This window comes from Dermacentor variabilis, chromosome 2 (assembly GCF_050947875.1).
Source record: "Dermacentor variabilis isolate Ectoservices chromosome 2, ASM5094787v1, whole genome shotgun sequence".
NCBI classification, from domain to species: Eukaryota; Metazoa; Arthropoda; class Arachnida; order Ixodida; family Ixodidae; genus Dermacentor; species Dermacentor variabilis.
In genome coordinates this window covers 85,703,208-85,731,008 of record NC_134569.1, presented here as the reverse complement: position 1 = coordinate 85,731,008, position 27,801 = coordinate 85,703,208, and the positions used below count along the sequence as shown (strand labels likewise).

General features: G+C 46.7%; 1 protein-coding gene across 2 annotated transcripts in view; it reads right to left on the bottom strand.

Annotated features, from left to right (window-relative positions):
- The window catches only part of gzl (godzilla E3 ubiquitin protein ligase), a 54,965-nt gene that overhangs the window by 7,575 nt on the left and 19,589 nt on the right, over positions 1 to 27,801 (bottom strand). The window contains exons 5-8 of one of the 2 annotated variants that reach the window (XM_075681208.1): positions 22,333 to 22,450; positions 18,144 to 18,240; positions 15,365 to 15,470; positions 6,434 to 6,629 (exon numbers count right to left, since the gene is read on the bottom strand). In XM_075681208.1, the coding sequence (XP_075537323.1) occupies positions 6,434 to 6,629; positions 15,365 to 15,470; positions 18,144 to 18,240; positions 22,333 to 22,450 (517 nt within the window). The remainder of the gene's footprint in view (positions 1 to 6,433; positions 6,630 to 15,364; positions 15,471 to 18,143; positions 18,241 to 22,332; positions 22,451 to 27,801) is intronic. The other variant, XM_075681209.1, reaches the window with a different exon arrangement.

The window sequence follows — 27,801 nt, the reverse complement described above, 5'->3', positions numbered from 1 at the left end:
AGTGATCACTTATGAGTGCTTTGCATGGATGTTTCTTTAGCGACAAGGTTCTTATTGCATAGGTGACTCCCAGATATGTACGTTGATAATCCAGCGGCCACTGATCCGATTCTGCATATAGACTTTGGACGGGGCTCGTACGAAAGGCACCAAGTGCTAGGCAGATACCCAAGTGATAGACAGGTTCAAGTAGCTTAAGTGTTGTCTTTGAAACCGACTGGTAAACAATACATCCATAATCTATGCGTGACAACACAAGGCTTTTAAAAAGAGATAGGAGGCAATACCTATCTGTTCCCCACAACTGGTGAGATAAAATCTTTAGAAGGTTCATGGTTTTAAGACATTTCAGCTTCAACTGTTTTATATGCTGCATGAATGTTAGCTTACAATCAAAGATTACGCCCAGAAATTTTTTTTCTTTTCTAATTACCAGGCTTCTCCCATACATCGTAATGCCTGGGTCAGGACATATCCCTCTTCGTCTGGAAAACAGCACACAGGTAGTCTTCTCTGCACTGAATTGGAACCAGTTTTCGTCGGCCCATTTCGCAAGCCGATTAACACTTAACTGTATCTGGCGTTCACATATGGACATATTGCAAGATTTAAAACTGAATTGAATATCGTCCACATAGACAGAATAAGACCCCATGGGTGGCATAGCAGAGCGGAGAGAGTTAATTTTAATTAGGAAAAGTGTGCAACTTAGCACTCCTCCCTGTGGTACGCCGTTTTCTTGAACAAAAGTGCGCGATAGTACATTGCCAATTCTTATGCGGAACTTCCTTTCAGATAGGTAATTTTGCAAGATGTTCAGCATATAACCACAAATTCCATAGGACGACAGGTCTTGCAGAATACAGTGTCGCCAGGCCGTATCATATGCCTTCTCAAGATCAAAGAATACAGATAGGCAGTATTGGCTGTGTACGAATGGATCACGTATATATGACTCAAGGAGAACAAGATTATCGGTTATAGACCTTGCTTTTCGGTAGCCAGATTGGTGAGGGTCCAAGATACTATTATATTCTAAAAAGAACACAAGACGACGGTTAATCATTTTTTCAAATACTTTAAGTAAACAGCTAGTCAGTGCAATTGGTCTGTAATTGTTAACTAAGGTAGGGTCTTTGCAGTGTTTCAGTATTGGCAGGATTCTTGCCTCCTTCCAAGATGAAGGTATATGACCTGTTGTAAAAATCTTATTGTATAGGCCTAAGATGCAGTTTAGGGTCTCAATAGGCAGATTCTTGATTATTTCATATGTTATTATGTCAGAGCCTGGAGCCGAGCTGCCACAAGAGCCTAGGGCAAGCTTTAGTTCATCTAATGTTAGTGGTTTGTTGTATCCTTCTGATAACGACTTCTTTGGACGCAGAGGAACATTTTCAGCTATTTTTTTATGGTGTAAGAACTTTTCAGTATAATTTTCGGAGCTTGATACCCTCTGAAAGTGCTCACCAAGAGTGTTTGCTTGATCTTCTATTGTATCGCCAGAGCCAGGGATGAGAGGAAAAGGATTTGGACGTTGTCCTTTTAGTTTATGTACCCTGCTGTATACTTTGCTAACATCTGTGTATGAATTTATTAATGATACGTAGCGTGGTCCAGCTTTCCCTTTTGGATATTCGGCGGATACAGCGGCCATTTGCTTTGCACCACTTAAATTCTATGAGATTTTCTGTAGTTGGGCAGCGTGAAAATCTACTCCATGCTCTGTTCTGACGTTTCTTTGCGGACTCACAGTCTTTGTTCCACCACGGTTTCGGATTGCCTTTATCTGTGCAGGAATGAGGTATGCAGTTTTTAGCAGAACAGAGGATATGTTCTGTGATGTAGGCGGTCAGTTCCTCTACACCTAGGTGCTCCACATCTTCCAGGGACAGTTTACTTATGTTTCTAAATTTTGACCAGTCTGCACTATGAAGTTTCCATTTTTTGGGGTAAGCTGGCCCATCATGCAATTTTGTTGTTTCTAGGAGTGTTGGGAAATGATCGCACCCATATGGATTACTGATAACTCTCCATTCCAGGTATGGAAGAAGTGATGCTGACCCTATGGCTAAATCTATACATGAATACGTGTTGTGTGTGGAACTGTAAAAGGTTGGCTCTGCCTTGTTAAATAGACAGGCTCTAGAAGAAAGAAGGAAGTTTTCTATTGCCCGTCCTCTCGCATCACATCTTGAGTCACCCCAGAATGTACTGTGAGCATTGAAATCTCCAATTACTATATAGGGTTCGGGAAGCTGGTCAGTCAGCTTTTCAAATTCTGCTGTGTCAAACCGTTCATCAGGCAGTATGTATATGGAGCAAATAGTTATAAGTTGGTTGAACAATATTGCCCGAACAGCCGCTGCTTTAAATGAACTCTGGAGTGATACATGCTGGCATGCTACTGACTTTTGGGCTATGATTGCCACACCACCTGAAGAAGAATTACCATTATTTCTATCTTTACGGAAAACTGTGTATTGTTTTAAGAAGTTCTCGTACGTCGACTTTAAATGTGTTTCTTGAACACAAAACAGTCGTGGCTGATATTCCTCTAGTAGATCTTTGACATCATCTAGATTGCGAAATAGGCCCCTGGCATTCCACTGAATTATTTGTGTAGCCATATCGAGGAAGATTTTTGTTGTCTGTGTTCAAGAGCACGTGGTAAAGATAGATGGATATGTATATAAGGGCGGTAACCATTTAGGTTACCGGTCCCTTTCTTTGAGCAGTTACAGGAATTTTCGCTCTCCTAGCGCGCTCCTGAGAGCGCTGATCTTTCGGCATCGATGACGCTGGGGATTTTTGATAGACCTCCATAACCTTATCGGAGGCGCTGGAGGATCGTGAACTAGGCGCTGAGAGTTGCGTCCCAGGCCGTGGAGTTCGGTTTAGCTTTGGAGCCTGCGGAACCGAAGTCTGCAGGCCCACCTTCGATGTTGATGGAGCAGCATCTGCTACTGCCACCAGAGGGGCAGGCGGAGTGATTACCGGACCACTATCAGTGACCGCGGTAGACTCCCGAGGTATTTGTGACGCTGCCCCCTGTCGCGCCACCTCGGAAAAGCTGGTGTGATCTAAGTACGAAAGACGTTTCCTTGCTTCGTGAAATGTTATATTTTCTTTGACTTTTAATGCAATGATCTCTTTTTCTTTTTTCCGTTTAGGGCACGTCCTGGAGTAAGCGGGACGGCTTCCATCACAGTTCACGCAATGTGGAGATGAGTCACATGTGCTTTATTGGAAGTTGTTCATTGTTCCTGCGGATTAGGATTCTTTCTACCTTGATCACATTTTGGTCCTGGAAACCTTCAAGCAACTCTTCATTACTAAGGTCCAAGAAGTCATCTTCAGAAATTACTCCACGGCTCGTGTTCATGGTTCGATGTGCCGACACAGTGACTGCTACATCGCCAATGCATTTCAAGTCATTAATTTTATCATGTTGAGTATTATCCTTCATTTCACGGAGCAGGTCTCCATTGGACATCTTTGTGGCTTTGTAGCCAGGTCCTATAGTGTTTGCGAGGCATTTCGCCACCAAGAAGGGGGAGAATTTACGCATGCTCTTGTTGTCTTCACTGTGGATTACTTGGTACTTAGGAAAGTGTTCTTGATTGTTCTTCAAACAGAATTGGAATGTTGCATCGGTGCGCCCCCTTTTTAGAGGGCGATCAAGGGAAAGTGGTTTGCTAGAAGCCATATAGGAGTCTTGAGTTCGGCTGCAGTGCCAACCGCCCACCACCGAGCGCAACGTGGGGACGGAGCAAGTCTTACAAGAAAGACCGGCCCTCGCCAGTTGTACAGTGCTACTATAACGCAATCTGGAGTACCCAAGGTTGGCCAACCACACAAAGGTTAACCCTTGCTGCCAGAAAAGTCGAAAGTAAATAGAAGAGAGGAGAAGACAGGAAAGATTGAACAGAAGAGAGAAAGACGCAGAATGAAGAGGGGGACAGGAAAAGGCAACTACTGATTTCCCCCGGATGGGTTAGTCCGGGGGTGCCATCTACGTGAAGCCGAGGCCAAAGAGGTGTGTTGCCTCCGCCGGGGGGCCTTAACGGTCCGAACACCCGGCATCGGCTCAACCCCCAGTATCCCCTTTTCCCCGGACACGGCAAAGCCGCGGACGGCTACGTGCTGGAGGGTCCAACCCTCGTGTGCTCGGGTACGTGGTGTCGCAACACACCAAAAGCCTACTGACGCAGACGCCCCTGCGGGGACGCGACTGGGATCTGCTGTTGACTACGGCGTGTGGCATTTGGAGTGCGAAGAAGTTGCTCGGCAGCGCTGCTGCGACCGCGAAGAGATGTCGGCTACGAGGTTCAACTTTTCGCCATCGTTGCCTCTGTTGTTGCCGAAGTGTCGACCAGCGACAGTGATGAGGACAACACGGAAAGTGACAGCACGGGCGATTTAGGCCCAACAGCGGCAGAAGCTGCACATTACGTCAGCCTCATGAATGCAATCGTCGCGATGAGAACAGCACCCAGAAATGAAAAAGGCGCCCCGGGACTTGCAGCACTACTGCGCACGTGCACGGAGAATACAGTCGAACCCGGCTATATCGAACTCGCCAAAAAACGCCTATCAGTTCGATATAGAGCATAATTCGATATAAGCCTGCTAAATAAGTGGATGTCATAAAAGCACATACCATTTATAAAATCACTTTATTGATGAAACTAGCTTAGTTTCGCATGAAATAGTCCTGCATTTTCTTCTGCTTGGGCAGTTTCGCTGCGTGCGAGGCACGCACTTTTCCACTTTGTTTAAGGAGTCGGAGCAGCTGAGGCCGCAACATTCCGCATTCGCGCAGAAGCACCGGACTAGTGCGAGCGCACCAGTCACTTCGAAAGATGTGGGCCAAAGACAGTCGTTGCTTTCCTCGTTGTGCCCATTTTCACTTGTGCTCGGCACGATGTCGGCAATGTAGTCTTCGTTTCCGGACTCTCCCGTGGTCGCGACACCACCATTTGCGCTCACAAACTCGTCCACCGTTGATTCGTCAACAGCTTCCGGAAATTCTGACAGCTCGCTCCAAACTTCGGCAACACTGGCAATGGCTTCGTCGCATTAATCAGAATTTACAGTCATCACCGAGCACGCGGAAGTCGGTACGGCTGAAGCTATTTTGGATGAACCACTCGTACACGGCCGCGCGTACGCCACGGGCACTACGGGCACCGGGTCGTGAGTTAGGCCGCTTTAGCCCTAATTTCCCCCTTCAAGATCGTGCCGAGAGTGCACCTCGGAATCTTGTACATTGCGGGGACATCCGACTTGTCACCGCGTTCGACCCTATTTATGATTTCGAGCTTCACGACGAAAGGCGAATTCTGCCGCTTCATCACGGCAACGCTGCGGGAGAAGGCGCACACAATGAATCAGATAAGCAGCGAGACAACTCGCACTTTCGCCATCTTGCACGACGAGGGCACAGGAGCCTCTGATTGGCTGTCTGAGCAAGCGGTGCGGGGGGGCGGGCCAGGATCATTTTTTGTAGGGGGGTGTCGGCGGCTCCGAGGTAGCGCGGTCGCGTAGGGAGAGCGGTTGGATGGAGCCGCGCCGCCGGGTTTTCCCGTCACCGCGAGGGAAAGCCAACTTCCGGGGGCACTTTCCGCCGCTTGACGTTTGATATATCGGGAGTCGCTACTAGTTTTGTTCGATGTAAGCGTAATTTTTGCTATATATACTCATTGTAACTATACCGTGTCCAAAAATTGTTCGATATATGGAATAATTCGATGTAAACGGGTTCGATATAGTCGGGTTCGACTGTACATAACGCCAAGGAATTTGCCATGCGAGTGCTTGCCGAAAAGAGGGGGCTGGCTGAAAAGTTGGCTTCAGTAAGTTTGAGGCCGCTGTCGTTGTGCTTGGCCGCTGCGGCATCAAACGAAAATGACACTTTTGTCGCACGAAGTGAATAAATACTGCATGTTTTTTTCCCCCCCTTTCATTGCAATCTCTCTGAGTTCCGTGTCCCGTTTCCGACAGGTAAGTGGGTGATCTCATGCTATTTCGGTTACGCAGTATTACTGTTTAGTACATACTTTTTCCAAGCTCCGGCCAACTACGGTTTAACGAGGTTTCAGTGTACTAGCCATCATTCCCGAGGGAACAGAATGGCTGCAGAGTCAGAGTTCCCTTTAGTAATATTATTTTGTAAGATACTCTATGGTGACTTTGACCAGTCTGGCCAGAGTCTGAGGCAATGAGTTGCATGGCCTAGCAAAACTTGTTACGAGATCAGTCTAGGTGCCTTGTGTTGGCACCAATGATACTGCACGGTGGAAGCACGCAGAATGTTCTGATGACTTGCAGCACTTACCACATTATATCAGGCGACACCAGAGAGAGCAGAGCCCTTCCTACTGTACCTCTTTGCTCCATTGAAATGACACAGAAAACAAAAGAGGGCACTTACCATGTGAACAAGGCAAAATGCGCAGCTTGTCTCCTTCAACGTAATCCTCAAGGCAGATGGCGCACGTCTCGTATATGTCTCCCTTCTTGTACTTGGTGGTGGGCAGCTGCCTGAGAAACTTGCGGGACAGGCGGGACTTCCTCTTCTTGCGCCAGTCACGAATACAGCGCACCAACTGCGGCAACCCACCACAACACTACCATACAGTTGCGACACTGCACAAATGGATAACTCGCAAAGCACACAGCAGTATTCAATTTCGTATGCAGGAGTTAGGGTGTGCAGATGCCCGTAGGCCCCATTCTACACAAATTACCCTTAGGCCAACTCATAAGAAGTCAACAAACGAAGACACCAAGGACATAATAGGTGAAATTACATGTGCTTATTTGTTGAATTAAACAAATGATAAACTAATGAAAATTAAAGTGGGTGAAAAAATAACTGGCTGCAGGTGGGGCACAAACCCACGTCATCACATTACGCTTGCAATGCTCTTACCAACTGAGCTACTGCGACACCGTTTTCCCGTCCACTTTCTGGGGTATTTATGTTTATCTGTGACAACTGAACCTGGTAACGTTTCCCACATATAAAACATATTTTTAAGCCATAGTGTCTCAAAGCCACAACCACAATACTTTATTAATAAAATATACTCATTTATACATTCAAGAATAAAACTCCTAACAGAAGATTAGCACTGCCCAAACTTTTGTTGACTTCGGGAAAGGGTGTTGCGGGAACACTGATGATGATAATGCGAGTACACGAGCCTGTGCTCTCAACCATCAGTAGCAATGATGCAAATTTTGTACTCCCGGCTAACTAACGTAAAATTATATAATGTGCCACACAGAAGCACTAGCCACAAAGTAAGTTCAGACAAGGCTTGCTTTGGTTGGATAGCAAGTTTGAAGCATCTTAGAACTGCAAAAATGTGATCTGGTACTAGAAACATGAAAGTGCATGGCCAGTCGTATCATCCGTGATGCTTGCTAATAACCATTGGCACTATCCGCAAAAGTATATCAGATGAAGCAAATCTACACCCAGATGCAACGCATTGAGATGGTTAAATGGAAAAGGGTGGTGAAGGTAAGTACAGTCACCGACCGTTTATTCGGACCTCACAGGGACTGCGGAAATGTCAAAATAAACAGGTGTCCGAAAAACCAGATTAAAAAAAAATGACATCCTTTACTTCCACACACTTATTCGGGCTCGGCAGTAGGCTTGAAGAAATCGTGAATGCACCGCTGCTCGCTGTTCCGTTTACGCGCAATCAGATAAGCCTGAATTTCCGAGAGGGTCATACGGTCACTATAGGCGGCTGAAAGCACAGTCACTGCTTGACACGCTCCGCATGCGACGGCAGCGCAGCACATGGTGCATCATCCTCCGACTCAAGAGTCATCGTCCGGCGGTGCAGCAGAAACCTGACGAATTATCTCGCTGTTAGCGAGTTCTGCGCATGTCAGTACAGCAGTGTCAGCACCTGTGAAACTGTCAAATGAGACGGTGTCCGGAATCACAATGCAACCACTGCGCAGGTCTTGGCAGAACATTTTCCGCGTCAGTAGGGAGCTCATCGGAAGGCGACAAATCTTAGGCCTCCCGGCACCCGCTTGCTGGCATTCCCCAGCGCAGTCTGCGCGGGCACTGTCGGCGCCATTAGACACTTGACACAATGTTTCTGTATGCCGCATTCGATCACCGGACCCTCGACACAGCACACAAAGCAAACATCACCACGTCGTCATGCCGGCACCAGTCGCACAAACGAAAAGCGTGGCCTACTCGCAGCGTCGTGCACGACAACACCTCCTTTATTTAAAGGAGGCATTGTGCACGAAGAAAAAAATCAGCTGCTGGATTGTCTTGACATGGCTTACTAAGCTGAAACCGGAACTGCTGTAGAGCCACTCTATCGAACCAGGCAGAAACGATGATGATGAGCGGGGATTTGCAGTAGCGCCATTTCGTGGGGCAGCAAGGAGGCTCCGTTCAAAACAAAAATGGCGTTCAGCAAATCGAACCATGCACCGGTCAGGGTGTTAGGGTTGGCGTCTGACACCACGTGGTGACAGGTCATTCACCCTACCCCCCTGAGCCGGAGCCCACGGGCGACCTCACCCCCTTCACCTTCTCTTGGCCGGACCCCACAGCGCCGGAGAGGTCATTCACCCTACCCCCTGAGCCGGAGCCCACGAGCGACCTCATCCCCTTCCCCTCCTCTCATGGTCGTGGCATCGTGTGTGCTTACCTCATCCCCGTCACCTTCTCTTGGCCGGACCCCACGGCGCCGGAGAGGTCATTCACCCTACCCCCTGAGCCAGAGCCCACGGGCGACCTCATCCCCTTCCCCTCCTCTCATGGTCGTGGCATCGTGTGTGCTTACCTCATCCCCTTCACCTTCTCTTGGCTGGACCCCACGGCGCCGGAGAGGTCATTCACCCGACCTTCTCCCCGGATTCGTCGAAAAGAGGATAGACTTCTCCTTCCCGTGCTCGGTATGGCAGGAGGAGGGGCCCTCTCTCCGTGCCTGTCACGTGTCATCGACGGAAGCAAGATCCCGCCCACACTTGTAGAGAGCCTATTTAAGGGGCTCCAAAATGTACTTTTGAGAGACTTCAGACTTGATACTTCATATTTCATGCTTTTCTTATTTTCTTTCAACTACCTTTGAATAAACAGTGCAAGTTTCGCACTAGCAAAGCGTCTCGCCCCTGCTTGGTCGCCATGATCTACCGGATGCCTGCAGCCCGCCGACAACGCCACGCTACCCAATAAGTAATGTCGGTCGAGCTTCAATAGGCAGGCGCCGCTACTTCTCGGCAGCAGTACGGTACGCTACCCTGGAGTACGCAACAAGAGTCGGTGCATGGTGCTCTCGATCGAGTTGGCTCAAGGAGCGTCCGAAAAATCAGACGAGAGGTTGCAAGGTGTTCGAACATTCGGCAATTGTTATACATTATGGTCTATGGGGAGAATGGCGGTGCCGCGAAGCAGACCGAATAATCGAGCATTTCCGAATTTTTGGAGTCCAGAAAATCGGTCGGCAACTGTACTCTAGGATGCTCTATCAGGTAGAAAAGACCGCAATAAAAAAGGGAGATCAATGGTAAAACATAATTGATTGCTGCCTGAGGCCAGAGCTGGAGTAGCAAGCACGAAAGTGCAGAGTGTGCTTCACAAACAGCCAGCAGGCGAGATGTGCCCTCTGTGTGGCGCTAGAGAAGACCACAGAACATGTTATTCTTCAATGCCACAGCATGTCCCCGTAGACCTGCACATTGTTCTTGGCTCCTGCTGAAGACTTCAAACACAATGGGGACAAGTAAAGAATTAGCTTGGAGGATTGGTGGCAACACAGTGCGGCGCACCACAGTTATTGGCAGCAGTGCAGGCTGTGGCAGACAAAACCGAAAATTAGTCTTGCCGTTTTTAAATTCTCTGCAGTATATTTTTACATCTATGGCATAGTCGCTCGAATTTTGGGACCTGGTTACAGAGGGTACAGCCGTAAACACCATCACCAGTCTGTCACTGAGCACGGCAACATTTATATGTTTTGGAGCTTGCTTTGGTTAACCCTTTGACGGTCAATGGAGCAAATAGACAGCGTCGCAAACAAGTCCCAAATGGTCTATGCATATTTACGGGGCCGTCTGTATGTTTGAAAAACGCGACAGTTTTCTAACTCCAGCAAGTGCTGCCACACTGTGTGGATACAAGTAATTTATTATTTACTCCGTAGTCTCTTGGTTTTCATTCCACGGCTTCTTTACGCTGGCGTTTCAGCAACTGCTCGCACATCCGCGCATGCGAGGGCACGCAGAGTTAGTTTTAGTTTCATTTTGCCAGCCGTTTCCATTCAGTGCACTCCTAAAAACTGATGCCTATCTGGTTTCTAAGCTCTCAAAGGGTCACTGCTGGATGCTTGCCAGTTTGTTGCTCACAGGGGTGCGATAACACCTGTTCATAGGCGGGCGCGGATGCTGCAATGCCTGTGCTTTTTTCTCGTGACTTGGATCCCAAAAGCTAATTTGCCCCTTGTTGACAATAGAAAGAAGGATTACTGCAAGTTTCTGACTCATTTGGTTTTTATAATGGGCACTGTTACAATCAGCCTGCGGGGGTGGCGTCCTTCGGAGAAGCGACCTTCGAAGCCTTCCCGGCCCACTGCGACAAGTCGCTTCAGAGAACTGGCGATGCCAGCAAAGTTAACCGACCATGCACCTCTTTCGGAGAATTGGAGACCACAGCAAAGTTAATCAACCTTGCGCCTCCTTCAAAGAGCCACCAGTGCCAGCAAGTCTAGCGACGTTCGGCAAACCAAGTATTGTTAGTTGATTCGCTGTCACCTTCATGGCCTACTTGCAGCAAGAGAGCTGCTGCAAAAGGGTTTTTTTGCTGTGCGTTTTCACAGGCCCCAGAATTTGTCACAGTCTGCTGACAGTCATGGTGGCTACCTGAGAAATCAGCTTTGGAATCAAGAGGCGCCCACTGGGGTCAAGCGTGACAACCTGGCTACAAAGACCCGCTCAACTCGGTGGATTCTGGGAATCCAAAGTGTGTACAGTGAAACCTCGTTAAACCGTAGTTGGCCGGAGCTCGGGAAAGGTACGTACTAAACGGTAGTACTGTTTAACCGAATAGCGTGAGATCGCCCCCTTACCTGTCGAAAACGGAACTCAGAGAGAGTGCGATAAAAGGGGAAAAAACATGCAGTATTTATTCACTTCGCGCGACAAAAGCGTTATTTTCGTTTGATGCCGCAGCGGCCAAGCACAACGACAGCGGCCTCAAACTTACTGAAGCTGCGTGCCAGCTTTTCGGCCAGCCCCCTCTTCTCGGCAAACACTCGCATGGCAGATTCCTCGCTGGCGTTACGTATTCACCGTGCACGTGCGCAGTAGTGCTGCAGAAGTCCCGGGGGCGCCTTTTTCATTACGGGTGCCGGAGTTTGGAATAATTTTTATTTGGAATAGAGTTACGTTATCGTGCCCCTATGGTCGTCGCGACGATTGCATTCATGAGGCTGACGCAACGCGCAGCTTATGCCACTGTCGGGCCTGAATCGCCCGTGCTATCGCTTTCCGTGTCGTCCTCGTCACTGTCGCTAGTCGACACTTCGGCAACAACAGAGGCAACGATGGCGAAAAGTCGAACCTCGTAGCCGACATATCTTCGCGGTCGCAGCAGCGCTGCCGAGCAACTTCTTCGCATTCCAAATGCCACACACTGTAGTCAGCAGCAGATCCCTGTTGCGTGTCAGCGCCGACTTCTTCGTGTCAAGTTCGATAGCACGGACGATGTCTAATTTTTCTTCTATGCTGAGCACCCGGCGTCTTTTTTTATCCAAGCTTCGGAACGACGCGAGTCCTCGCTTGCACGACGCCATAACGCTCTCTGGCACCGCGTCGAAATGATGTTGATGTTGATGTGGCTTCACACACAAACGCACAGGGCGCTTGGAGGCCGTTGTTCCGATCTCTGAGGCGTGTTGTTCTGCTGGGCCGCCCGATGGAGACGGCGCAGCGCCGTGTTTGCGCGACGAAAAGTTCGAACGCTACGTTTTAACCGATGTGTACGCAGTAAGCTGGTACGGTTTATGCGGATACGAAACACATTATGTTCAATGGCCGCTGAGTCGGGGATTTGACTTTACTACTTTTAAAACGAAACTACTGTTTAAGCGGGTACGGTTTAACGAGGTTTTACTGTATGTGAGTGTGTGAGCCCTCCCCTCAAAGGCAGGTCGACTACGCCTCTAACGACGTTGGACGCTACCACTGGACGAAGGTTGAACGGCAGTTTTCCCCCACCTAGGGATCTAGGAAGGAGAAAGGCTTTTTAAGCAGCAGTTTTTCGGCTGCTAGTGGGGTGCTAGTGTGCTGTGTGCATTCTCTTTCAGTCATGCTAGACAGATGAACTGTAACATTCTCCAACCTTCATGTAGATATTCTAAATAAATCCCATATTCCTCATTCTCGATGAGAAGAAGTCCCTCTCTTCAACAACGTCCTCAGCATGGATTAGTCGGACGACGGCATGGGCCAGCTACCATTTATTTCATGCCTGACCCCAATAAAGCCCCTTAAACTTCGTAAAGTACTGCCAGGCTTTGAAGAATGCCGCCTCCTCCTCGCACACTCTGGCCGAGGCCAACGCCGCGTTGCTATTGGCTGTTAAGAACGGCCAGCTGAAGTGCAAGTTTTGCCAACCACTTGCGACAGGGGCGGCAACTTTCCTTGGCATTACACTTTAGCCTCGTCGCCGTTGTGACTGAATGAGTTTGACGAAGTAGGCTTTGTGCCGCAACACGACACCGCCAACCGGGTCGGCCGCGAGCGGGGGAGTGCCACGGGAACGTCGACCAAGGCCTCTTCCCACGCGCCGTCTAAGACGTGAGACAATGAGCACGCGGCCGCGCTGTGGGGGTCAGCGCCGAGTTCTACGAAGTCCGTGTGACTTCGGTTCCGGACCGTGAACCTGTGTGTATGTGTGTGTGTGTGTGCGTGTGTGTGTGTAAGCCCTCGAGCAAAGAGGTGGCCGTTTCCGTCCCTTGGGTATCGGGGGAGGACTGAGCGTTCATAAACCGCTGTTGTGCGGCTGCTCGACACACTCTCTCAAGCAGTCGTGTTAGACTGATGTACTCTCTTGAAGCAGTCATGTTAGACTGACGTACTTTCTCTCGCAGTCATGCTAGACTGATGAACTGCATGTAAATACTGTAAATAAACCCATATTCCCCGTTCTCGATGAGAAGCAGTCCTTCCCTTCATCAACGTCCTCAGCGTGGATAAGTTGGAGGACGGCATGGGCCAGCTACCTTCAAATTCATGCCGGACTCCAATCTTGACAACGGGTTACGAGCGATGGGATTGAGCCCCCAATCCTGACATGGCCTAATAGCATCACGTGGGCCCTCACACCGTGCATCAGCGCCATTTTCGCTCGAGAAGCATCTACGGAGTGGCGAGGCGCGCATGTTGGCACTGTTGCTACGCTCGAGCAGTGTAGGTGGCGCCACAGTCGAGAAGGGAGCGTGAAAGCGAGAAGAAACGAGGAGGAGTGAAGGCGGAGGAGGAGAGTGTCACTACTTTACGAAGGTTAAGGGGCTTTAGACCCCAACTCTTACAAGTGGTGGCAGCGGTGGGATTGTTCTCAAGCTCTTATAACTGGTGGCAGTGGTGGGATGGACTTTCAGACATGGTGCTCTGTCTGCGGTGAGTGCTTGGTTCTTGCTTCGACTCTCTAGACTTCATTTTGTGGTTGTTCTGTTTAGAACAGTAGGGAAGCTGCATTGTTGATTGTTAGATAGGTTGTGTTTACCTAGGCATGTTTAAGCGAGCAGGACCGAGGCAGCAAAGCAGCAATCATGGAGTTAACGACACTGCTGAGAGAAGAACTGTTGACTGTTGGTGAGGAACTGGGCCTGGAGGTATGCAAGGAAATGCTAAAATCGGTATTATTGCAGCTGATTTTCGAACAGGCCAGTGAGGAGGACATTGAAATTGGGTTAGAACATTTTAGGAAAAGAGGGAAACGGGGCAGAGAGAGAGGAGAACTGGCGACTACGACCCATACAACTGGTAACCAGCGATGGGAAGTCGCTCCCTTCAACTACGTCTAAACCTTAAAACTGGTTGCCTGCGGTGGGATTGTCTTCAAACTCTTACAGCACACAACCACCAACTTTGGTTGCATACGCACACATACATGGTTCAATTACACACACACAGTGTGTGCCGGTTTCTCTGCTGAAAGTGAATCAAGCGGCAATTACTTCGATGTGGACTACTACCCGTGTGCCAAATCAGAATATATATATTTCAGTGTGTGTACTTTTTTGCTGCGATTAAAAGTATTCGTGGAAGCCCATCTTATTCATGACTGAACAATGCATGCTTAACTACGGAAAATATTTTTTTTGTCACTTTACGGTCACTGTAAAAAAAGTGCTGTACGTTTTTTTTTTAAGTAAGTCAGTCTGAGATTCATGTGTGCTGCCGTTAGTGCAGTCTGTGTGCATGATCTCATGCCAGATGAACATGTATTCTTCTACGAATACAAACATATATCAAGGGTGAGCTTTCCGTGATGGTATGTCACCCAACACCACTGCGGGCTAGGCCTAATCAGTGCTACCTCGTTGGGAGTCGGCAGCCAAAGTTGTGGTTTGTTGCAGTCAATGAAATGCTTCACAGTGGCAGTATGGTACTTGGAAAATGGAGAAACCACCTCTCTAACAAAAGTGAGGGCACATTCTGGTCATACGCCAAGATTCTCGGACATATGCGGCTGCTTGGTGCACATGTTTAGCACATACATGCCTTGGAAAATGCTGTTTTGGTTATAGTGCAGTAGCGTTTATGGTTGCAGAAATTCAAGACTCTTGTCAACTTGCATTATAGCCGGTCTATGCTGTACATTTAATTGTAATTTTATCACCTGTGATAATATTATGCATAAAACAATTTTGAAAACAGCGGACAAGAACACCAATTTTCCTCAAATTATTGTAGGGTAGCCAATTTAGCCAGCTACTGCACGGATGGAATGAGTAAGAAAAATATTTTTTTCACCCTACATATTCTGGTGGCTCACTGTTCACGTCAAAAGAGAACTAGCACGACTTTAATGTAAAAATCAGCAATGGCACAACGCAACTGTTTGAACAAGTGGCAAGAAATGGAATCTGTATCCTTCATTAAATGCTAGAATGCCCAAACATAACTGCACAACCTGAAGCGAGATTGGGGTTGTTTAACAGACTTAAGACAAAGGGGCTGTGGCTTTGACAAGTAGGGCAGATCTTTCACACTACTGGTATGAACTGCTAGGACGTGTTGAATTAGTGCATCAGTGCATACTAACACTTCCTTAGCAACTAGAAAGAGAAAGATACCTCACACCACCTACCACAAAGCCTAGGAGTCCAATAATGCAGACCCCAACAATTGCTAGGAAGGGCAGCAGGTAGCTGAATATGCTCTGGAAGCTTTCAGGGTATAGCTTCACCTCATAACTGCAAGGGAAAAAAATATGTATATATATGTATATACAAGGTGTCCCACGTAACGTGAGCCATGATTTTAAAAATGAAAGGCACATCGCAACTAAATTGAACCGAACGCATACTATTCGCACTAGCCTATAGTAACTCAGGTATTTTTTGTTTTCCCCGTAACTCACTAATTAATTAAATTTCATTACCCAACTTTTTAATTACTGGCTGAGGACCCCAAGTATGATATGCAGATTTTTAGAGCAGATTTGTAGAGCACCTTCTGAAACAACCAATAGAGTTATTTCCCTACAATACGTCTCACATAGTCCTTTTTTCCGGGGTGCAAAAAAGCCCGCTAAATATGGAAAAAAAAAGCCACGTGATGGGAGCGGTTGCGCAGTGGTATCATGCTGCTCTCAAGCGTGCGTTCGGTGAACAAGGTCGGCTCTCGTCAGATGACAGCACCAATGCATGCTGCTGGCCGAGAGCTGCCAAGAGGATAAAGAACGCCCTGCCACTTCCCCGTTACCAGTCACGATACTGCCGACCTTGTTCACTGAACGCACGCTTGAAAGCAGCACGATACCACTGCGCAACCGCTCCGTCGCGAGCCGATGATGTCGGCGCAGCCTACACTACTTGCGTGTGATGCAATCAACTGTGCGCTCCCGGCTGACGAAGTCGGCACAGCCTAGCCCGGTTGCGCGTGGCGCAGCCAAACGTGCGCTCCAAACAACGATCCCCAATCGTGCCCTTGGTTCTTTGACTGATTTGCACAAGTTTTTTACAAGTTTTTTGCATATATCGAATTCTGGCTATATCAAACTACTTCGAATTCACCCCACTGTTCCGATATATCGAGGTTCGACTGTATAAAAGGCAGGCATCTTGCGAAACAGACAAAAAAATGACACAATAATAAATCTATTATTACTACACATTTCTCCCCTGCCATCACCAATGCACGGCAGTGACTGACAGAGGAAACTCTAGCTCGGGAGTTCCTACCTAAATACACATGAACAGGGAAATCATTTTTCTCAGCAACCACAGCACTGATTTTGATTAGGTCCGTTGCATTTAATAGAAAAGGTACGAATCTAGTGACTCTAGTGAATCTAGGAAGCAGATTTTTTATTTAGGCCATGACACCTTCAACAAAAATTGTTGAAAATTGCAAAATGGAAAAAAGAAAAGAAACGCTCAAGTACCAAGTTTCCAGCTCTGAAACACTGAAATAAATAATGCTATTACAATTCTGAAAACTGCCCGTCAGGACATCCGAAGCGGACAAAATTGATTTATTCTGCACTACTCTGAAATAAACCACTAATATGTGAGCAAGACTTTTAAAACAACCTTTTAAAGATTGTAACAACTTCAAGTAACCTGTAAATTCAGTGATCAAATTTGTCCACTTTAGATGCTCTGTCAGATGAAAAAAAATTTTAAATTATGGGGTTTTACGTGCCAAAACCACGATCTGATTATGAGGCACGCTGTAGTGGGGGACTCCGGAAATTTAGACCACCTGGCGTTCTTTAATGTGCACTTAAATCTAAGTACATGTGTGTTTTTGCATTTCGCCCCCATCGAAATGCGGCCACCGTGGCCAGGATTTGACCCCACAACCTCGTGCTTAGCAGCCCAACACCATACCCACTAAGCAACCACGGCAGGTTCTGTCAGATGAAGCTTACAGAACTGCAATACCTATTTTAGGTGCAGAGTTGCGGATTTGTTCATTTCGTGGTTCAAGTTCCCCGAACTAATATAAAAATTTCTAGGCACTAAACAAAAATTGTATTTCTCAGATTCAATACAATTTACCGTTCTTTCTCAAATGCTACAAATTTCTTTCAATTCAGTCCAGTGATCCTCTTGTAAAAGCATTTCTTTGTTTTACATGTACACATTTGAATAGGGAAATTAAGAGTTAGCCCCGAGTTAAAGCTTCCTCTTAAGGGCGCATGTACACCGGCAAGTGACAGGTTGCGCAACCGAACATGCCTGAAAACCAAGCAGTGACTCGCAGCGACCAATGTTCACACCGACCAGCACGAATTGCCCGTTGCGGAACTGAACTGTCTCGATGGTGCCGTTTGCATCTGCGCACACTGCCATCAGCACGTACAATATCCGTCGGCATATGCAGATGTCCTGCTCCTTGCGCTGCTGATTGGTTCAGTAACTTTGCGACTGCAGTTGAGCAACTCGAAAACCATGCAGCAAGCGACAGACCAAAACAGTTGCTTTTTAACTACACCGACCACCTGCAAACAACTTGGTCGTGCAACCTGTGCCAAGTTGCCGGTGTGAATGGACCCTAACAGTAGCCACACAGAACTAAATGTAAGACAACGTGCCATTAAGGCCATTTAAAAACAAGCAACTATCACAGCTGCTATATTAAATTGGCCCTAAAACAAACAATAACTATTTAAGAAATAAAGAGGAGAAAAGGAGGAAAATAGAAACTTGAATGGAAAGCCAAAACTGCAAAAATACTTTTCTTTTCCTTAAACGGCAAGCAGAGTACAATTAAAATTTGGGGTATGTACACATGATGGGTAGTTTTATAAAGCAAGCCCCTCTTCAGAGGTGACAGTACACAATGCTCAAGCAACAAATGTAAGACAAATGAACCTGAGCACGAAAGATTTTGCAATGCAACAACTGCAACAAACTTACTCGTCTTTGTAAGTATACCGCTTGAGCCGAATCCCAGTTTCTTCACTCACAATAACAGCATAAATATTAAGGTCATCTGTGTCCTTCAAGCCATTTCCTAATAAAAACAAGAAAAAGAAATATCAGACTGGTTGCTACGGCTGTTCATGTCAGTACGTGCAAATCTTAATGAACACATGAAGCAGCCAACTACAATGCAATTACAATAAATCTCAGTACTTGAAAACCAGTACATTCAAAACACTGAGTAAGTACAATTTCTGGTGAGATTTTTACCAGGTAACCTGAATAAAGCACACTCCTTTCTAGATATAAACCAATGGCTGGAGCTTTAGTGCCTAAAACTTCTCCATGCCAGTGACCTGTATGCATATTTGACGCCCAAAAGAACAACTCATATTTGTCCTTACCAGATGTAAATGCAGATGCTAGCGACATGGTCAATCTCTGCTGGTTGTTTTCGCGACAACAGCTCAGCCAACGCCACTAGATTACTGCATCAGTTCCTCAACTGTTCCACAGCACTTGACTTCTTTCCACTGCCTTCTGCATCGGCCAGGCAAAGTATGCACACAGTGGGCCCTGTCACACAGCCGACAACAGAGAGAGGTCCCACACAATAGTCTTGGAGACCAAGCCACACGAGACCACTCGTGCTTGTTTAATGTGAAGTGGAATGTGCAATGGTATTTGCCCAGTGCACATGGCGGGCTACTAAATGCAGTAAAGCCCTCCTTCCCCCCCCTAAGCACTTTAATGCAAATTAAAGATAGGCTGTGTAATATAGTAACGCTAGGCTCAGCAGAACCCTTCACTTGGCAGCTAATAGCTGTAGGCCTGCCAAGAATTGAGGAGCTATCCCGAGACAGATGCAAATTTTCTAATGTGTTTCTGCTGTAACAAGCATAAAGCATGACCTTTTAAAAGTACAGACGAACCCACTTATAACAATATTCAAGCGCCACGAAAATTCCATTATTATAACCGATAATTGTTATAACCAGGTTGCACGAAAAAATCAAAATAGGGGGATGGCAGAGCTGATATGAGAAAACTATATAGGCAGGGAGGCCAGTGCCCCTCCCCACCACCTCCTTTCGCCCGGCTGTTGATTGTGTTCACTCGTTTAACTGCTTCCTGGGCGCTCTGATCGTGTGTAACAAGCCACGGCTGTCGGCATTAAAGAATGGCACAACAACTGCGAAGAGGTGTCACAGGTGGCAAGCGATATGCGAGCACTGCTGAGGCATCGCATTAGTGGGCCCAAAAGGGGCCCTTTAAATATTGCAAGAAGGCTGCCATGGCAGCCTGTCAGCTTGAAAAATCCAGAAGAAACACTGAGGAGAGATGACCACAAGCATCTCACCACGTACATCTCACTGGCTTGCACGAGAAAAGCTTATGTCCGTCAGCCATGCATGCTCTATGCGAAGCCTGCCGACATCCTTCTCCAAGGCATCCAAGCGCTCCACATAGTGCATCGAAGGTTCCTCATGAAAACGAAGTCCCAGAGGGAATGAATCATGCCGGGCCTCCTGTGACGACAACATTGAGGCAGCCTGCCCTACCACATCGTCTCTGCCGTCGTCGACCTCCGATGCAAGCACATTCGTCTTTCACTGGAAACGTTGTACATTGCCGATGATCAGCGGACAGATCAGCCATCTTCCATTTCGGCAGCGAGTCAAGCGAAGTTGAGAAACCACGTGGCCAGGAACGACTTTGACACAACCAACAAAAACGAACGTGAGCAATTAAGCTGTTCGAGTAACATGTGAGCAATCTGCTTGCGGCGCAGTCCATTTGTGTTTCAGAAGGTGGGGCAGCGTTAGAGCTATGGGCGCGCAACAGCTACTGGAGCAGCGGCCCATTGTGCAGCGGCCCTAGTTTTCTTTTTCTCGTTTCAAGGATTTCGCATTTCACTACCTTTCTTCTCGGACACCCAGCAGCCAGACTTCATCATTATAACCAATAATGCGGCATCGGGGCATTATAGTAAGCGGGTTATTTCACCATGGAAAACATACAAAAGTTGACAGTGCAGCAGCTTCTCAGTATTATAACCGATATATTGTTAAAATTGGTACCATTATATAATTCTTGACAATACGAACTAGCAAAGTCAACAAAAAGACATCTTTTGGCAACACGCAGCTGTGTTGCATTTCCTGACATTAATCTTCCTCACGTGACAATCGCATGACATAGGGAACTGGATTGTAGCAGTTACAGCAGTTACAATAAAAGATGTGTTCATGGCAAAATACCAGCAGCACCTGACAAGGAGAGCAGTGCAGGTGCATTACAAACTTACATTTACTCTCTTGGTCTTCAGGACATTTGTGTGCATGTCAGTTAGTTTCAGCTTCAAAGCACAGTTTAGGACCAGATTGGGTCTCAATGCCTGTAATGAGCTTTAGCTCATTATGCCAAGGCAGCGAGTCAAGCCTCTCGGATTCTTTAGCATAGTCTCTCCAAGGAACTGGTCATTGTTTTTGTACATGAAGGGCAATGGGCACCTTTATGTGTGCACTTAAGCCATTTCCTTGGTTCCCAAAAACATAACCCTGCGACGGTCGGCTCTCACATCATGTATGCACTTGCAGCCACAGGGGTGGTAAGTAACTTGCAAGGCAGAGGCTGCAAGCTGCACAATATTCAAGTCTCACATGGCTTAGTAGTGAGCAGATGGCCTTCACTTGGTGACGAGCCAAGTTGTGTGGGGTAGCAAATGCATATGCATGCTTACTCCTTGCAATGCTCATGCTGAAATGAAGGCCACAATGTGCTAAAAAGACAAACCAAAGTGCTCCCTCGTCATAAGCACTGTGCACAACACTGTGCTTTCCCCAGTGCAATGACTAATTCCAAGATCACTGCTAAATGTTAGTTAGACAATATATCACCACCCAGGTATCACAAGTGAACAAACCAAGCACTAATGCATTTATGTTACTGTTCAGAATTGACTGTGTAGCATATGTAAAGGCACGAAATTTTCATGCAACAAAGTTTAACACTTTCTCCAACATTGTGTTCTATTTCGATAATCCGTAAATTTGCCTAACTTGATCATGTCGAATTCCAGTAAACTGTGAACAAATTAACCAATTTTTTTAAATTTTGTGTTCACAGAAAAAATTTAGCATAAAAACCTGTAGTTAAATTCGCAACAGCGATAGCAGATGAAATGCATGGTAGCAAATAAAAAAAGCTCCAGGAGACCTCTGAAAATCCTTCAGATTTGCTTCCAGAAACAAACCAGCCCTGACCATTACCTTTTATGTGGCATCACTGCTACTACAAATTCACAAATACTCAATGTAATCAAGCAATTACATGTGCAAAGAGCACTTGACAAACCTCCAAGTGAGCACATGCCATATTCAAATAGCAAACAAACTCAACGATACATGGGCCACACAGCCAAGACAAGGTGGAAAACAAGGCCGTGTGTTTACTGCTGTTGTAACAGCATGGCACAATGTTGCATTATCTCATGGTTCTCTGGGGCTCACCACTGATTGCCAGAGTAGATAACGCTTTCCTGAATGCAAGCAACACAAAGGAAAGCATTCCCCTGCCGACACGAGGTGCACCACTCATCATAATAAAACATTGTTTCAACAGACAGTGAATTAATCAAAATAGTCTATGTATACAAATGTAGCCCTTACCGAAAGTTTCAGGAATTTAATTGCAAAGTTGAAGTGTGCTTGCCAAAAGCAAATATTGCCTGCAAGTGGCATTTCAGGGTAATGTGCTGCATACTGCCATATAGCTGCATTACACTTCAACATCAGTGAAATGTAAATGTAAAAAAATATGATCCTGGAGCCTTGCTTTGTGCCAATAAGCGTGCCAGGTAATCTCCAAAAAGATTTTCATGCTGTTGTATGCAGTTGCAACTTGCACACATTAAATTTCTCATCTTCTGCAAAGAACCTGTCATCTTTTAATGTAATTTTTGCAAGACACAGATTTGTCTTGCGCACGCGCCTTATCATATAAAAAGTGCACCTTTTTCAACTTCGGTATATTAAACTTATGATCACACAAACAGCAATCTATGGTCCCTAAGAGTTTGAATACAAGCTAGCTGTAGTTGCAAAAAAATTAATGCAGCGAAATTACATGTAGCACAAATGCTGATGCATTAGAAAAGAATTTTTGAACAAGATAAAAGTACCTCTGATAGGGTAGTACTTGGGCTCTGGCGTGATGTGGGTCCCAAAGGGGCCACTATTGTGCGTTTTACGATCATAAATCACAGCCACATCATAACCTGCTTCTTGGGCAAAATGTGCCTGAAACAAAAAAATATTTGTGAAGATAAGAATGGTGTTACACTTTCTAGTTCATATTAAGGGGACCCTGAAACGCTTTTGACGATTTTCTACAAACGTATTGAGTCGTTAGAGTAGGTCCTTCTGATCATTAATTGATACATCTAAGTGCTCCGCGTAAAGTGTGTAATTTATTATAAGGTTTTAAATATGCACATCTCTGCCGATCGCAGCACACTGCTCGGCGGAATTTTAAGCCGCCCCTACCCATATGATCGAAATCACCCATACGACGTCAGTGGGGCGAGCTATGCGATTGGCCGACAAGGGCGCGTGATCGATAATTTTTCCAATTTTATGGTAAACAAATGATCTTCGTAATAGTTGGAATGTTAGTTAATTTGTTTTTATGAAACGAAAATAACGTAAAGAGAATGCACAAGAATAATCTTTCAGTACACTTAAGCACTTCCGGCACAGAGCGTGTGTCGTCTGCTTGTGTTACAACATACTCCATTTTGAAGAGAGCTCCGCGGTCAGAGTCGGTCTCAGTCTTTTCGCGAGCACTATGATTCGACTTTGTTGCCTTGTGGACTGCAAACGTAGCGACTGGCAATATGTCAAGCTGCGACATCGTATCCCTCTGCAAGGCAGCGTACGAGCGAACTGGCTGCTGCGCATCGGACTGCCGCTATCCGATCGGCGCCAGGATTTGTGCGTTTGTGGCCGTCACTTTACACTGGAAGATTACTAACGCAATAGCGCTTCATGAGTCCGGTATTAGGGAAAACGCAAGCGCAAGGGGACAGAGTCTGGCCGCTTGACTTTGCCGTAACGGGATGAGCCATGAGATGAGCAGAAGGGCAAATGCGAATGGTCTGCACGGTGCAGCCACCTGGTGGCACAGAGCTCAACCATACACAGTAGCAACAACGAAGTGTATTCTTCTTTGCTGCTGGTGTGTATTTTTCGCAGGAGTGTAATCATGAACACGTTTTTATAAATGTTTAAAATCTTTTGCACTTGGTTAGAGCAATATTAGCGCTTTGTTTGGCTGGTTAAGCTCTGCACCAACAAGTGTATGGACCATGCAGACCGATCAGGCCGCTCACGTACGTCTACGCTAAAGTTCCTTCATCAGCTTGAGTTTATGCCTACAGTCATTTGCCGAAATGACCAGCTTGCCTGTGGTTACCGGAATACAAGACACGTTCGGCGCTATGACAGAATGCTCGCAACGCACGCTGCTTCGATAGCTCTCGCTTGGGGTCGACGGCCAAGGGGCTAGCGGAGCGGTCTCGCGCGGGCGGGGGTGGGCTCCAAAACAACCGGAAGTGGACGATGTGACGTCGCATCGTGACGCTGAACCAGTGAAGGCGGAGCTTAGCCCCGCTCGCTCGGCGAACGAGTTGAGGAGGAAAAGCATGGCTAGGGAGGAGGGTAACTTCTAATCGCTTGTAGCTTCATTAATATGTAACGCTTCACTTAAATTGTGGTGCGAATGTTCTACTTAAGCTGTACCCTACGCGTCTACAAAATTTGTCCGAACCGTTTCAGGGGCCCTTCAAGCTTATGAAAGCCCTTTTCCAAAGTTTCAAAAACCCAGCAAGCTAAGAGCAGACAGCAGCACTGAACATAGTAAAATTTAGAATAAGTTTTCGAGTTATTCCAGTTTTGAGTATAAATCTTTATAATTATTCTTAGTACAGCAGAACCTCATTCATGTGTCTTAGAAAAAACTGCAAGAGAAACGTACTACCTGGAAAGATGTACTAACCATAGTCAATAAAAAATTTCACAGACTCTGCTGTAGTTGATACCTACTTAATGGGCCCCTGAAACGGTTCGGACAAATTTTGTAAACGCGTAGGGTACAGCTAAAGATAATAATTCACACCACAATTTGTGTGAAACATCTCATATTAAGAGAGCTACAGAAGATTACAAGTTACCCTCCTCCACAGTCATGCACTTTCTCAACTCGCTCGCCGAGTGATCGGGGCTAAGCTCCGCCTTCACTGGTTTTGTGTCATGATAGCACGTCGTGTTGTCGACTTCCGGTTCTCTAGGAGGGAGTGCGCAAAGCCTCTCCAAACTCTCCGCCAGCTGCTAGGCAGTCGACCCCAAGCAAGAGCTATCAAAGCAGCGTGCGTTGCGAGCAGTCTGTCGAAGCGCCGAACGTGTCTGGTATTCCGGCAACCACAGGCAAGCTGGGCAGTTCGGCAGATGGCTGGAGGCATAAGCTCAAGCTGATGAAGGAACTTAAGTGTAGACGTACATGAGCGGCCTGATTGGTCTGCACGGTTCAGCCACTTGATGGCGCAGTGCTTAACCAGCCAAACAAAGCGTTAATATTACTCTAACCAAGCCTAAAACATTTTAAACATTTACAAAAACGTGTCGATGCTTACACTCCACCGAAAAATTTACACCAGCAGCAAAGAATACATTTCGTTACTGCTACTGTGTATGGTTGAGCTCTGTGCCACCAGGTGGCTGCACCGTGCAGGAGGAGGAGGAGGAGGAGAAACATTGATTTTAAAAAAGAAAGGACAAGCAGGTGTCTTTCTGCTTGTGCGGGAGGCACCCTTAGTCCAGGACTCCTGCGGCTCTTGCTGTCTCCCGGGCCCGCTGCACCAGTTGCTGCTGCTTACGAGGGTCCGAACTAGTCAGCACGGCCTCCCACTGCTCGGGTGTGGGGTTGGGTATTTGCAGGGCCGCCTTCACGTTGGGGCACGCCCATGTGGTGTGATATAGGGAGGTGTAATCGTGCAGACCATTCACACTTGCACTTCTGCTCATCACACGGCACAGTCAAGCGGCCAGACCCTGTCCCCTTGTGCTTGCGTTTGCCCTAACACCGGACTCGCGAAACACTACTGCGTTAGTAATCTTCCGCTGTAAAGTGACGGCGGCAAATGCGCAAATCCTGGCACCGATTGGATAGCGGCAGTCCAATGCGCAGCAGCCAGTTCGCTTGCCTAATGCCTTGCAGAGGGACACAATGTCACAGCTTGACATATTGCCAGTCGCTACGTTTGCAGTCCACAACACAACAAAGTCAAATCATAGCGCTTGTCAAAAGACAGACCGACACTGAAGGCGGAGCTCTCGTCAAAGACAGAGCAGGTTGTAACACAAGCAGATGTCACTTGCTGTGTGCCGGAAGTGCTTAAGTGCACTGAAAAATTGTTCTTGTGCATTCCCTTTATGTTACTTTCTTTTTATAAAAACAATTGGACTAACATTCCGACTATTACGAACATCATTTGTTTACTATAAAGTTGGAAAAATTATCGATAACATGCCCTGGTCAGCCAATTGGATAGCTGGCCCCACTGACGTGATATGGGAGATTTGCGTCATATGGGCAGGGGCGGCTGAAAATTCCGCCAAGCGGTGTGCTGCGATCGACAGCGATGTACATTTTTAAAATCTTGTAATAAATTACACACTTTACGCGGTGCACTTAGATGCATCAATTAATGATCAGAAGGACCTACGTTAACGACTCAGCATGTTTGTACAAAATCGTTAAAATCGTTTCAGGGTCCCTTTAATGCAAAGCGTGGCATGAATCAGTGCAGCATGAGACACCGATGCACGCCAAGCTGACGGGGCCCAAGCGGCCCAATATGCGCATTGTCATTCTTTTGGCTTCAGCAAGCTTAACATTTGTGCTCCTCGAATTCGGCCGGAGTCAGCAGCTTCTTCAAGCAGGGCATTTTGGTGGGAAGTTTTGACATGCCCACTCGGTGAGAATCGTGGCACGAAGCGCCGACGCACATTGAGCTGGTGAGACCTGAGCGGGCCAAAACGTGCTTCGTTGCTTTCCTATCATGTAGTGTTTTAAGACACCGACGAGGAACTGAAACAAAATCAAGCTGGTGAATGACGCTAGAATACAATGCTGCTAGAGCAGAACACGACATTCACTTGGTGTTGCCCGCAGCAGGGAACAGCAACAGGAGCATTTGTATTATCGCCTATTAAAAGCGCGCAGCATGCTTCCAACGGCACTATGCCGCACATGTGAAACAGATGAAGATGCTTATCGCAATAGGGTAGGCAGTGATAGCTAAGAATGTGATGACCTCTGACAAGATTCACCAATACCAGAACAGAAAACTAAGTGCACGCTGGCGTTTTCACATGGCACTCGTGGGTGAGTACTGCGAGGAAGTTACCCCAGCCGAGGCCTACTGCCCTGAATCGTGTGCACCTCGTATCTCTTTGTTCACATGCAATATAGCAGCTGGAAACCTATAATGTGATCCACTTTGGCGAAGTACAGAACCCTGATGTCGAAAGATTGTAATTTCTGAGAATGTATCAACTGGTAAAAAAGAAGCGTAACTTGATCACGAACATTGGCACCGGAAAATCTTATGAAAAGGGATTGTATCAATGAGGTTCTACTATATTCTTTGAACTTTAAATATTAACAAGGAGCGCACAGCGCACATAGCTTTATTTTTAAGGCCTCTCAAGCCAAGTAACCATTAGACAAGCCCTGGGATTTCAACCTCCTTACCACTGGTTTTTCTGTACAGTAACTAACGAATAATTCGGAAATTCTGTATTATTCTGACAACTGCGCAGCACAGCCACATGCCACATAGACACCACATTAAGGACAATCAATATTTCAGACTCTGCCTGAATGACAGCATAATAATTTAGCAACGAAGATTAGCAAAATGCACTATGTTATTTTTTTTTTCTCTTGATATAATGTCAGTGCCTCCAGGAAACAAAGTACTAAGCTATCGACCATGCCCAAACCTATGGGACTAGCCAAGCCAACCCCATGCTTGCACATTTGACACAGTCCCACGAGAGTTCTTTGGTTGCGGTTCATGAATTTTAATGCATTCGCATTCGTAGGGCGCTTTATGCACTTTCCGGAGGCCAAGTATCTACGTAGAGTTAAAATTTGACATAACAAAGTCGGTAAAATTGGCAATTTGCTTTGTTGTACTGAAATTTCGCGATATTGAAATTAGAATTTTTATGTAAATAAGTGCAGTCGCTGATGGATTTTCCTTACATGGAAAGGGCTGCAAAATTTTCCGAATTATCGGGCAATCGGAGAAAGGGCATTTGAATGAAAAAAAAAAACATTCATTTTGTTGAATTTGAGAGTCAGCGATGAAACAGTTTCATGCCACTTCAACAATACCTTCGCATCATCGGTACAAAGCGAATCCAGCCACGCTTTCGTGTCCACTCCGCCCCCACAGCTCATCTGCTGTGGAATGATGCTACAGTTGAACCTCGCTACAACGAAACTGACGGGGCGCGCGAAAAATTTCGTTAAAGCGAAATTTCGTTGAGGCGAAAACAGGCCAAAAACACTGTCAGGTTGGACC